Source organism: Anomalospiza imberbis, chromosome 14, assembly GCF_031753505.1.
Source record: "Anomalospiza imberbis isolate Cuckoo-Finch-1a 21T00152 chromosome 14, ASM3175350v1, whole genome shotgun sequence".
NCBI lineage: Eukaryota > Metazoa > Chordata > Aves > Passeriformes > Viduidae > Anomalospiza > Anomalospiza imberbis.
In genome coordinates, this window is record NC_089694.1 from 18,539,324 (window position 1) to 18,552,976 (window position 13,653).

General features: G+C 52.5%; 2 protein-coding genes across 6 annotated transcripts in view; one reads left to right on the forward strand and one right to left on the reverse strand.

The window, feature by feature from the left end:
- LOC137482717 (mitochondrial fission factor homolog B-like) overlaps positions 1-13,653 on the reverse strand; it is a 214,641-nt gene that overhangs the window by 89,991 nt on the left and 110,997 nt on the right. The window lies entirely within an intron of this gene.
- The window catches only part of LOC137482712 (gamma-aminobutyric acid receptor subunit gamma-4), a 36,494-nt gene that overhangs the window by 1,266 nt on the left and 21,575 nt on the right, over positions 1-13,653 (forward strand). Inside the window, exons 2-3 of the mRNA XM_068205241.1 lie at positions 4,153-4,301; positions 4,503-4,570. Coding sequence (XP_068061342.1) covers positions 4,153-4,301; positions 4,503-4,570 — 217 coding nt within the window. The remainder of the gene's footprint in view (positions 1-4,152; positions 4,302-4,502; positions 4,571-13,653) is intronic.

Genomic DNA, 13,653 nt, shown 5'->3' on the forward strand with positions numbered 1-13,653 from the left:
GCACAAAACCTCCCGGGAGATCCGTGCAGGTGCCAGGGGGCATTGGAGGGCTGAGAGGGGGATGGACCAGTGGTGGTCCCTGTTCCTGTGCCCCACTGTCCCTGCAGTGCATTGCCACGAGCCCTGCCTCTCGAGAGGGTGACTTGTAAGCTGCAAGATCACATGGAGGAGTAATTAAATCATGTATTCACATACCCTTGAGCAGGAATGTTCACCCCATAGCTGGCCCGGCCTCTCTTCTGCCCAGTGCCTCAAGTCTGCCTCTACCCTGAGCCCTGCTTTGCCAGGAGCAGTGGCTGTGGAGGTTGGGGGGGTGAGCATGATGGAGTGGGAGAGGAATCCTGTGAGAGGAGAAAAAAGAGCAAGTTATATCAGGGTCTTGCTCTGCATTTGCTGCATTTTTCCTGGATGCAGATGTGGAGGGTGAATCTCCTCTTCCCTGTTCCTCACAGTGGGTGCTGGGGTGAGGAGCTCTGTGAACAGAGCTGTGTATGTGAGCTCTTCTCCCGGTACAAGCAGCAAGACCCTTCCCCGGCACTGGAGCGGGCTGGATGCTTTTTGCCAGGCGATTCAGCACTCACCAGAGGGTCCCCCCAGCACAGAGACTCATTCACCAGCCTTTCCCAGGGCACTGCCTCAGCTGGGACCCGGGCAGCCAACTCTGAGCCCTGGAGGCAGGATCCCTGCACAGCATCACACCAGATGCTGGGCTTGGCAGGTGCTTGAAACTGGACCACTGGGGCTTCATGGAGCGTGTTGTCAGAGGTAGGAAGACGTGAAATGGGTCGGGGGCAGTTAGAGCCCTCCATCTTAAATCCTCTGCCTACATCTAATTCAGAGTCATCTGCCTCGACACCCCAGTGCCTACAACCCTAGGAGGCATTGGATAGGTGACTAGAAGGACACATTAGCATGTGGTAATTAGGATTGACCACAGTGCTTTTCAACCAAGGGAAATGTTATTCCTGCATTTTGCTGCTCTTTTTTTCTTGGGAGCAGGGAAGGCTTTCAGCTGTGTTTGCAGCAGGGCTGGGTACAGCCTGGGGATCTTCATCTGTGCTGGGAGGGTCCTGCCTCGGGGCCACCACGAGCAGTGAATAACAGTGGGTGTGCATCCCAGCCAAGCACTGCCAGCTGCCCCAGCAGGCAAGGAGCAGAAGTGTCTTCAAGGGTTTGTGGCTCTTGTTGCTCCTCCTGCCAAGGGAACACCTTGGCAGACAGCTTGGGCACTGGGGGAGGGAGCCAGGCACCAGCTCTTCAGGTGACTTTCCCCGGCAGCGTGTGTTTGGTGCCTCAGCCAAACAGGGAATTAGGGAGCCGAGGCACGGCTCTGTCCTGCTGTAATGCCACGGGCTGCCCAGGGAGACTTGTCCAACCTCATCCATACATGCGAGCACATCCGAAAGGACACCTCCCTGCCGTGCCAGTTTCCTGCTCAGGGCACCAGCAGGAGCTGCCATGGCCCCAACTCCTCTGTCAAGACCAGGGATTTCCTTGCAACGCCCCCAGTTCTGCACTGCTGTCACCCCCCCGCCCACCTCCTGCCCACACTGTGGCCGTGTCCCAGCCCCATGGCCCTGCTCTGAGGAGGCTGTTGTGCCATCTCAACATGCAGAGGTGAGGAAACACAGCTCTGCCTTTCCCCCTGGCTGCACAGAGACATATGAGAACTGGCTGTCCCCTGTCACCAAGCCAGCCGCTCTGTGCCTGGAGACGGAGCTGCCAGGCCAGAAAATGTTCACAGCATGTTGGGGATCTCTGCAGGTCTGCAGTGTGACATTTCCATTAGCAGCTGGAGGGGGCATGCACATGTCACCTTAACACCTCTTCTCTGCAATAGATCTCAGGCTCTTCCCTTCTCAGTTTAAAGTGGGGCCACCAAGAAGAGAGACCGGGGAGGAGGTAGTGGCTTGCATGGGGTGACATGAGAGTTACACTCTTGACCAGCAAGGGCTGATGTGTGTCTGTGTGAACAGGCACTCAGAAAAAGCATATTTTCTCCAGCAAAAGCTGGCTTGCTTATGCTAAGATGGCTTAGTATGGTTTAGTCGACTGGGATTAGCTGCATTAGCAAAAAGCATATTTTTGGTGGTGTCCCTGCATCTGTAATATGGATGTGACTCCCTGGAAATGCTACCCCAAGCCTTGGTGTGTTAATCAGTGACACTAAATGGGGGGAACCAGAAGTCTGAGCAGGGTAAGCTCAGACGGGGTTTGCTCAGCCCCCAAAGGGATATTTCAGACTCTGCTGTAGCCTTACAGTTTCTCAAAGGACCAGGATTTTTGGCAGGGCAGGGGGATGTGCAGAGTTCAGTGCTGGCAGGTGACTTCAAGTAAGGTCAGGGGAACACGGAGAAAACGTTTCTGTGTAGCTGCTGCCACTTTGCCAGAGGCAGCCTCCATCACCCAAAGCTCTGGCAGCAAGGGAAAGCAGTTCGGATTGCTTTTCGGACTGCCCTGAGCTGCACACTGGGCACGTGTCCCTCTTTATTCCTGGCAGGAGCAGGGCCAGCCCCCGATTGGAGCCCTGTGCCACTCTGGGGTGGGCTCCCGGTGGTGCCCTGTGCCTCCTGCAGCTGCTGGGTGCTGCAGAGCTCCCTGCGCGCCCGCGGTTCGGAGGCAGCGCCACAGCCAGAGCCTGGCGAGAGCGCTGGCTGGCGCTGCTCGGGTGGGGAAGCGCATCCCGACAGAGCTGTTTAGCACTCCTCGAGCACGGTTAGAAAGTGCAGCGCAATCAGACGGGAAGCAGTGAGCTGATGTACCAACACCTAATGCGCGGCGGCAGGCAGCCAGCTGCGCGCAGCCCGGCCCTTGGCGGGGGACACGTCCCGCCCCGGAGAGCTGCGGAGATGCAAAGAGTTTTAAAGCGATTGTGAAAGCGAGTTTTGTCTGGGGTTTTGGAAGAGGAGCATCTGACAAATCGGCCGCAACGTGTCAATTGAATGCTTCTTCGCCCCCTCCGAGTGCCTCGGCCGGGCTGTGCCTCCCCAGGCGCTGGAGGGAGATGGGGATCCGTGGTGCCTGATTGCACCTCGGAGCTGCGAGGCTCCAGCTGGGAAGTGTCATCACAGTGACAGCTCCCGCTTCGAGACCCTCCCTGTCGCTGGAGCAGGTGACACGCTGACATGGCAGACATCGAGGGGGCTGTGCTGGCAGTGGGAGCATCCTCTCCCACGTATGGCTGTGGCATTCCGGGGACAGCCTTGTGAATGAGCTGCCCAGAGCAGCGGCAGGTGGCTAGAGTTTCCCGGGTGACCGTGTGGACCTAATCTAATTAGACGGTTTAGGAAAATTCCCCTAGGAAAAGGGAGGAGTGCAAAAGGTTTAGAGAGGGCAGGTTTGAAAGGCAGCGAGAGAAGCTGTTGCTAGGTGGATCGTGTCCAAAGGAGGATGGATATGAGCTTCCCTTGTCTGGCTTGGAACTGGGAGATGGGGAAGATGGGACATCCTTAAATGGGAGCTCACGGCACAGGCTGGGGAGGAAGGGTTGGTGAATGTAGGGAATGGTTTGTGGCAGGTCTTGGCCTGGAGGCAGAGGAGTTTGCATAAGGCTTTAATTTCCTGGGATCTGTGCAGGGCAGATGGCTGGCTTCCTGGCATGCCGGACGTGCAGGATGCCTGCATGGTAGATTAGGACCTCTTTTCTCTGAAATGCATTTATTGCAAATGTCTTGCTCCCCAAAAACACTGGTTTGTCACTGTCTCTTTCCTCAGAGGAAGCCTGCTTCAGGTGTCAGCAGCAGGCAGAGCAGTGGAGGTATTTGAGGTTAACAGGCAGCTCTGGCAGCAGGAGCTGCTGGGTGGGATGAGCAGGGAGGCAGGGAAAGCAGGGACTGACTCCCACACCTCCAGGATGAGCAGTGTGCCTCCAAAGGGAGCTAAGGAGGAGGTGAAGCACTCCATGCTAATCTTTCCCACTGGTGGCAAGGCTCCTGTATGTCTGGTGACCCTGAAGTGAGCAAAGGTGCCAGGTGAGTTGTGTCTTCTTAGAAGTGTGGCTGAGAGGAGATCCCTGAGCTGCTCATGCTCTGCCTTTTAGCTGCACTGCATCCTCCTCCTTTGGTATCTCTGAAACACAGCTGTGCCCCCACTCCCAGGGAGTGCCAGAGAGCTGCCACAGCCACATCCCTGCCCTTTGTCTCTCCTCTCCAGGTGTGAGAGCACAGAGGAATACGATTACGATTACCTCAGCATCAATAAAACCTGGGTCCTCACACCCAAGGCACAGGAGACCGATGCCACGCAGATCCTCAACTCGCTGCTCAAGAACTATGACAACAAGCTGAGGCCTGACATTGGCAGTAAGTGTCCCCTGAAGCTCCCTGCGGCCACAGGTGGTAACCTGGCCTGGCCGTGTCTTGTGTGCACCATGCTTTGGTGCCTGCTGGAGGTGGGATTTTTGTTGTGGTAGAGCCACGCTCATCCCAGACGTTCCCCTTGTCCTCATTCCTCTGCCAATGCCCTGGCCCCAGCTGATGGTGCCTGTTTTCTTGTCTTTCCAGTCAAGCCCACGTTCATCGATGTGGATATCTACGTGAACAGCATCGGGCCGGTGTCTGTCATCCAGATGGTGAGTGCTCGCGTGGCTGCAGGGCACGGTGTCCCCTCCCCTGGCCCAGCGCTGTGGCAGGTTGTGTCAGGCTGCCTAGACGTGCTGTGAGGGTGGTGTTGGCATGAGTGGAGGTTTCCTTTCCCTTGGTGAGAGGTGCTCTGGCCTGCTGGGAGCTGGAGCCGGAAAGACCTGAGCACCATCCCTGGTGAGGAGCTGTTGTATTGTGTTTTCCCCACTCACCCAGAATCTTCCACCTTGGGCATCGAGTGAGTGGACCAGGGCCAGGGGGTCCCTCCCTTGAACTTCCCCCATTGGTTTGTGTGTCTGTCTGTCCCGCCGCCTTCCACTCCCCTGAATCCCCCCAGGGGTGGGCGTCCCTTCCCCCTGGTTACGCCCCGGTACAATTGCGAGAGCCTCGAGGTTGGGCCGCCAGGACAATGGCATTCGGAGCTCCTCAGAGCTTGCATTGAATCTGAGACTTTTCCCCGGCCGTGAGTCGACTCCCTCATTACCTCCTCGGACACCGCCTCTCCTCCATACAAGGCAGACAGTGCAGCACTCTGTCTTAGCCGCTCCCCGAATCTCCTCGAGACACAGGGGAGTGTCCCCTGCTGCTGACCGTGCCTCGGCCCGGCAGGCGAAGCCAGGGAGTTTGAGGCAGGCACGGTGGAAAGGAGCAAGGTTCTTGAGTGCCCTCGGTGAGCTCACAGCCATTCTGTTGTGGGATGATGCTGCTCTTGGTCTCTGCTGGCAAGGGGTGCTGACACTTCTGCCTGGTAGCTTTGCCCTCTCCTCCCTGGCAAGTGTGGGGGCACCAGGATACTTAGGACAAGGTGGAACCAGGGCAGCGTGTTCCAGGAGGACTGAGAGAGGTACCTGGAGATGGTTTCCATGGCAGTGTGAAACGGGTGCCCAGGCCTGGCCTGTAGTGCTGAGCAAGGGGAAAGCAGGGGGGCTTCAGCTCCAACGTTTCTTCTTCATAGTGTAGCACCTTAGAGAGATGCCTCCAGGGTTGTGACAATTTCTTCTCATGGCTCAGGACCCATCTGTACCAAGAGCTGTGAAAACACTTAACAGAGACATTCTTTGATCAGGAGAGCAACTGTTGACTATTTAATTTTCACAAGAAACTTCCTTTGTTATTATTTTCCCTGCAAAGTCATCTTTTTTTCCCTTTTCTAGCAAGGAACTGCTGTCAGGTTTGGAAAGACTTCTCCAGTCCACTGGGCAGTGAGATCAAGGGGACAAAGGCAAGATACAGCCAGGACAATTTGGCTTTTTTTTATTTCTCCCAGTGCAAAACAGAGCAGGAACAAAACCAGCTCCCTTAAACTGGTAAAAAAAAAAAAAACAAAAAAAACCCACCACCCAAGTTCCCAGGATGGGCAAGTTATTAAGTTATTTTTACTTTCCCAAGTACAAAATTTCCAAGGAACAAGCCCCTCTGGGGATGGAGGGATGGTACAGTAGCTGAGGTACCAGTTCCACTCCAAGGAGCATTTTGAAGCAGCCCTTCTGACCGGCCAGCACCGAGGGAGGATGTGCCCCCAGGCAGCTCCGTTTCACGAGCCACCAGATGGGCACCGGCCAGGCACTCGCTCCACTGTGAGGGCACCATCAGAAGGCCCTGCAGGGACAGCCTCAAGGCTCAAAATTTCCTTGCATTGCTCCAGCATGCCTGGTCACAAGGAGAAGAGCCACAGCCAGAGCTGTGTGGATGTCACCCCCTGCCACAAGCCCCTGCAGCCCATGGGGGGTGAGGCCAAAGTGACACGAGAGCAGCAGTGCAGGGGCTGGGTGTGCTCACCCCTCCTGGTGAGCCTGCAGGTAGAGCACAAGGGTCATGTTACAGCTGGCTGCTCTACCTGCTTTGCACTGCCCAAGGATGTGCCAAGAAACCCACACAAAACCCAGAGCACATCCTCATCCTTCTCTTTCCCTCTCATCCGTTCCCACCACCCTTTTCCAGCCCTGCTGGAAGCTCTGCTCCCCTCGCTGTCAGGGGAGCACTGCAGAGCCGTGCAGGTGCTAGCAGCAGAGAGTGGTTTCTAAAATCCAGTCTACATCCAGAGTTCATCTTTCCTCCTAAACAGGGATACTGCTGCTAGGCTGGTTTCCTAAGAAACACAGCTTATGCCATGGTGATGGGGATGTGAGAACGTACGTACGTCCATCCCAGGCTTTCAGGATTTTGGATCTGCTGGGCTAGCACCAGCCATAAATGGCTGCAGGTACAGGAGCTTCAAGCACATTCAGTATCTCTGGTATTTTTGGGAAAACAAGATGCCAGGCAGTGACAACAGCCACCCCCACCAAGGGAAAAGCTGTTGTGTGAACTCAGCCCTTACTAGAGATCAGGAAATCATGTAGGAGAGCTCAACCCATGTGTTTAGCTCTTTCTAAGAGTCAGCAGAAGCTTTTTCTCTTTGTGAAATGGGGCTCCACAAGTGCACAGGACCCCTGGGGCCGCTGGCACTTGGAACTGCCAGCACCTGCAGGGCTGTGCTGGGGAAACTGCTGCCATGGGGCTGATCCACCCCTCTGCAGCCTTCCCACCTGAGGAAGGGATTGCTGTTTGTGGGAACAGCCAGGAGCTGCTCAGGCAGGGAGGAAACTGCTCAGTGTGGATAATTTTGAGAGGTTTTGTTGCATCAGTCACAACTGGCTGTGCTGTCCCTCTGAAGTGCCTTGGTGCTGCCAGTCCAGGGGTTCCTGCGGGGTCCCAGCAGTCACCTGTGATCTTGAGACACCTCCATATGACACCCAGCTAGACTCTCCAGGGATATCTCTCCTTCCTTGTTCCCTTAGGCAATTTCTTAATCTTGAACCTGTGATGCCCTTGAACTTTGAAACCTTTTCCCATGAGATTGAGGTGATACTAAAGGTACTGAGGGCAGCTAGACCCAGGTCTCAAAGCCTCAGATTTCTGCTATCTGTACCCTGTATACTTCTCCCTGCTCATGGGAGAGGCTGTATCCTGCTCCGCGGTCTCCTGAAGCAAGAGGAAAGGGCAGTGACAAAGCTGCCACAGTGTCACCTCTAGACTTGGCTGCTTCACCCAGTTGTTTGGTGTTTGCTTGCTTTTCCATGCTGATGAAGTGAATTAAGGCATTCTGTGGGCCGTGCCAGCCCCTGGCAGGCTGGCATCAAACACATGATAGATGGTCTTTGCTGGGGACATGTCATTCCCACTCTGTCCCTGTTGATACAGCTTCTCCCAACCTGAGAATCTCTGCCCTCTCCCAGCTGCCAAGCCCATCCCTCATGCCTCATCTTGCCTTTTTCCCATACACAACCTGAGGAAATGCACATTTCCAAGGGAAGGGAGCTAGAATTTATCTCAGAGCTAGATCCCTCTTGAGCCCGTGGTGACATTTCACTCTGCCACAGACAGAGAGGCTTGTGTAGGCTGGAAGGTCCACTGGAGGGGAAATGTCCCATTGATCTCTTTTAGGTGCAGTGCCATGACAGTGCCTTACGTAAATATTTCTCTCACACATAGGCTGTGTAGAAGACAAAAAACCAAGTTCTGCTTTTAAGAGAGACAGCAGCATTGCTATGGTTGTTAGCTTGGACCACTGTGGCCTATAAATCTGCAGCTGAAGGCTACAGCATGGCCTGACATGCTGCTGAAGTAGAAGGCTCCAACTTCAGTCTGGTTTAAATCCTGGTCTCCTGTGATCCCCTGCTTGCCCTCAAGGGGTTAATGTCTCACTGCTGTCTTCATCCTGCTGCTGCTCTGTCAGGGATTGGAAGCTGGCCCTGCGTAGCCACTGCCCAACCTCCAAATGATAAATCACATCAGGATACAAAACTGATTCCGGTCCTTAAAAATGAATAGGTGATTTGAAAATGCCCTGTGCTGGGTGTGAATTCTGCATCTCCCTCATCAATCACTTGTCACAAATAACATTAACATTCAGGAGTCAACAGAAGGTGGGCAGCTTTGGAGCGGGAAGAAATGTAAAGTGATTTCCTGATATCTTTTGTACACCAGAATGGCAGTCTTGTCTCCAGTTTAGGTGGCTGAGCAGATTTTATTCTGAAAAATATTCCAAATATTCTATTCAGATTTTATTCTCTTCCCTGGGGAAAGGACGCTCTGTGCTCTCCAAGCAAAATGTGGCAGTGACCAGAAGCAGAGCTAGAAGATGGTTCAAGGATAGGAAGTGGGACAGGGGGAAAAGTGGGACCATCAGGTCCCACAGCTCTTTACTCCAATCACTGTGTGGACTGGGATTTCCTCCCAACCCCGTGAATCTTTTGGTGGGATCGGGGCACTTGGCACTTCTCAGGGTGGTGGAAACCTGTGTTTACACCATCAGGGGAAGGATGCACTGGACATGAGGCCCTCCAGAGCTCTGGCTGCCACTGAGCACTGGTCAGCAGCCCCTGGAGCCAAATGAGTTATCACCCATAGGGCTGCAGCTTCCCAAGCTGTCTGGAGCTGGATGTCCAATTAGATTCCCATTAACACAGTGTTGAGGTGTCCCTGGCTTATCAGAAGCTCAGCCTGATGCCAAGACCCACCTTCCTTCTCCAAGCATGTTTGTGGGAAGAGGTGCCAGGGAGGAGACTTTGGGTTCAAATTTTTCGCTGACTGGTTGTTTGCTGGAGGGATTTGCTCCTGGTTTTGTTTTGTAATGGCTTTATTGCTATAGATTATAGCTTTAACTGGTGTCAAGGGCACCTAGAGCTCTGGATCACCTTCCTTTAGGGATGCTTAACTCTCAGGAAATGATGCTGTAGAAGTAAAGCGGGTGCCAGCTATTGGGGCTGACTGTCTTTCAGTCCTGAGGATGTCCCTGAAGTGTCCATGAGGGACAGCGTGAATGAGAGGGGGAGAAGTGCTTCTGTTCTGAGCTCACAGATGGAGCAAGTGTTGCCCAAAGCTTCTCAGATTCCCCCCAGAGGCCAGAGCTGAATGTCCTTTCCTTCCTTTCTTACACAAAACCAGGCGTGAGGCTCGAGGAGCCAAAGACTGAGAGCATGGTCCAGACACTGTGGCAGCCTCCTGGCAAAGGTGAATGGAGACATTTCAGTCACCCAGGGACCTGCCTTGGTTACCTGCTTCAGGTGTCTGGGATCAGAGGCACTGCACTAAGGGCTGGTTTGGGGGCTGAGGACTCCTCTGTTTGCTGTGTGTGAGGAGATGCCCTTGTGTGCCAAATTTTGTAGCAAAACAGAACGACAGCTCTTCTGCTGGTGTTGTACACCACCTCAATCTCATTACTTAATGATAATAAAGATGGAAAGAGCAAAATTGGCCTCCATCATTCACCAGGGGCCAGATTCTGCTGCCTCAGAAGTGCCTGTGATTTCCAGCATGGTTTCTGACCTCCTATCTCAATTCTTACAGCAAATTGTTTTCTTATCTCTGCCTGTGAGTGGGGGGCTGGAACCTGAAGAAGGTGATATGTCCAAAAACAAGTGTTGGCTTTTCCCCCTTGCCTCTCTAGGAAGGAGAGGCTGCACACTATGAAATTCATAATGCTCTCTTGGCTACATTAGTTACCTGCATTAGTTACACTCACAAAATTGAGGTTGAAGCATATATTTTCCCACATCTGGAGTACTGCAGAAAGCATTTAATAGATTTGCACGTAGGATGCATTTGTAGAAATACTGTGAAAAAGGGGGAGGGAGGGAAGAGGGAAATGTTTATTTGTTATCAGCTGATGAATAATTAATTTACAAACATTGTCTTGTTAAATATAAATTAAATCCTCATTTGACACACTTTATAATTTAGAAGTATAAGCCCAGCATGAATGAAGAGAACCCCCCACTGACTCCTTTCATGTAAATCCCGAGGAGGCAGGGAGGGAGGCTTGGCTTTCAGAGTTAAAGCTGACAAGGGGTAGTGCTTAGGAAGGGAGCTGAGGCGACAGAGAGAGCTTGGGGACCTCGGGCACTTCATCTCGGCTCGAGGGGAGATGGCTGAGCGGGCCAGGGAGGCAGTGGGTGTTGCAAGCCCTTCTCCAAGGATTGCTGCTCCACACTCGGAGCTGCGGGTGGCTGAGCTCTGGATCGCGGCTCTCGGAGTGCAATCCCCACCTTATCAGAGAGTGCAGCGAGACAGCAGCTGTTAGGGAACGGCTGAGCTCCCCCAGCAGCAGGAGCAGAGACCCCCGAGAGGGGAGCAGGGCTCTGCAGGAGCTAAGCCACCCTTGCGGAGAGCCCTGGCCAGCTGGAGGCTGGGGAAGCTCAGCCACATCCCAAAAAGTGCTCTGTTGGGAGACAGCCCTGGGTGACAGCCCCGCTGCCCCTTGGGTTAATTCCTTCCTTCCGCCCTAAAAGACGGGGAAACCAAGGCCAGTAATAATTATCTGGCTCTGAGGAACACTTAAGTCTTGATTATACTTAGCTTTGGCTGCTTTGGAATAAGTAGGAAGGAAATGAATTGAAAATGGCACGCTGTTTAAAATGCTCGGCTGTGTTCCTCTGGAGCACAAGATAAGCCTATAGGTAAAGGAAATTTGCTACCTCCCCCCTCCTTTCCTGATAATAATAGGTTCCAGCAGTTGCACAGCACTTCTCAACTGAAAGGACTTCAAAATCCTTCACAAATCATCTGTCTGGGAGGCAGTAGCCCAGATGCACCCACTTTAGGGTGGATTGCAATGCCTAAAGCACGCTGCAGTGCTCTGCCAAGGACTGCACGCTCTCCTTGGCCTGCCCGGTGTGCAGCGAGAGCTGGCCATCAGCACAACCTGCTGAGGTTCTGCAGGACACACTCATGGGCTAGGCTGGCTTTTGGTCCCCAGTAACCAGAAATTTAAAGTGTTGGGAAATGGGTATTGTTCACTAACAGCCCCTGTGCTTTTTCTGGCTGTTATTTTCCATGGCTGAGTGACGGCTCGGAGCTGCTGGAGCCGGTGCTGCATTTATTGCAAATGCACAAATCCTCATGTGCCTGGAGAGTGCTCACATCTCCTGATTCCCGATGTTCAGGAGCAGTCACTGTCCCTCATGCTGGTGTTCACACAGCAGTGAGGTCAGGTACAGGAAGGGCAGCAGCTCTCCTCATGGAAAGTTTGTCTTTCCCTATGAAAACCCCTCCAGGCCACTGAGAAATGACACCAACCACGTGTGACTTGTGGGACAAACCATGGGCTGCAACAAAAGGTCTAATGAAATAAGTTGCTTCCATCCTAAACATAACCCAAGAGCTTCCAGAATTGTCAAAGTTTGCTTCCAAAATGGAAAAGAGCTGACTTATTCACAATGAATAATTCAGCCAGCTCCTTTTATTATCCAGAACATACACGAATCCCCTCCAGATATTTTCTGTGTGACATCCATGTTGGTATTTTATTTACAGCCTGTGCAAAAAAATCAAGGAGTCTGTTATCAGGGAAGACGAGTGAAAAGCTGGAGGTTTGCATCTGAAATTCGGAGCTAAATAAAACATGAAATCTGGACAGTGGCCTCCTGGGGGCAGGGAAAGTGCTTTTCCTCGGAGACATTTCTGGAGAGCAAAGCCCTAAAGTTAATTAACATCTGTGCTCGCAGCCTGGTGCTAAATGGGGAATGTGGCTGTACTTAAAGGTTTCTTAAACTGCAGCATCAGTCCTGGCACACAGGTGCCTCCCGCAGCCCGCAGTTGGGGCAGCCTCTGGCCCTCGGGCAACACGGGATAAATCAACATCCATAATGAAGTAATCGGCTCTTGTAAATTCCTTCACGGATCCCATTTCCGCCCTTCTGCTGGCAGGAATGACTCAATCCCTCATTCATTTCGTGCCAGCCTTTGGAGAAAACTCGCATTTCTTCAGCTGGGCTGAATGCAGAAGGGATTTGTTCGCCCTGAACCATTGCAGGCATCTTGGGAAGGATGCTTCCAGTGGGTGCTTCCCAAGGAGCCACTGTGCTCGCTGTACCTGACCCGAGAGCATTAATTCCTCACCCTTACCCACAGAAAACCTTGTCTACAGTCTGGGGTCACAGCAGCTGCACCCGGTCCCCCTTTCCAGAGGTTTCTGCCATCAAAGGGGCTTCCTGCTTGTTAAAGGGCCACAGTGACACTTTTCCAGTGACCAGGGGTGTCCTTTCTGGGGTCTGGCCCAGGCTGGAGGGGTGTCCCTGCCCTGGCCACCCTAGCTGCCTGCTCTCAGCTTGGCAGGGCATTAAAAGAGGCTCTGCTGTGATCCAGAGGCTGCATGGCTGCATGGTGGGCACGCAGCTTTGCCCACTGCACTGGAGGGGATGCAAAGCACGGCTGGTTACAGCACAGTCACCCAAAGGAGCCGCCCTGCACACCCCCAGGCTGTGCTCATGGACAGGGCAGGAGGCCTGTGTGAGATCCAGCTACTGATCTGTGCTCCGACCCTCATTAAATTGATTCTTCCAAGTCAAAGGGAGAGTGCTGCTGTGTCAAATTTGAAAGATATATAGACTCTGAGCTGTACCAATGGTTGTCACTCGGTGGGCTGAATGATTTTTAAGGCAGAGTTGATTTATCTGAACTGAAGGCCATAGATGTCTCTGTAGGAGAGGATGGGATATTTCAGGTGTGTGAGTATCAAGTCCAAGAGCTGGTCAGAGGCCAGGGTTTGAGACCAAGGTTTCTGGTCTAGGGCACACAGCAGCATCACAGGAGAGATAGGCTCATTCTCCCCTCCCACTTGGGACAAATAGCCAGAATTCTTCAGCATTTCCAAGGAGAAATGGGTTTAGGGACAATCAAAACATTTACATTTAGTTTCATCAGATTGTTTTGATTTGCTCTTCATATGGTGATAAATTCTGTCCTGCATAAGTAAAGCAGAAAATGAGTATTTGGAAATAAACGTCAAAGTGAAGTGCATCAACTAGATAAGGGTAAAACGAAATATTGTGTTAGCTTACTGAAGAAAAAGAAGTTTTTGAATGAAACTATAAGGTTGAGGTAATTCATTTTAGGATTTGACAATTTTAATTTATTTTGAGCAAAACACCTTTTTTTTTTTCCAGTAGAAATCAGTTCTATTTATTTCCTTCATTCCCAGATGAAGCCATCCTACCATTTCCCTTAAAAGGCTGTTGTGAAATCTGCCTGCTATAAATGTGTCACAAAATGGAGACCATTTCTGAGAATTCAGTGGTTGTGGGTGACCACA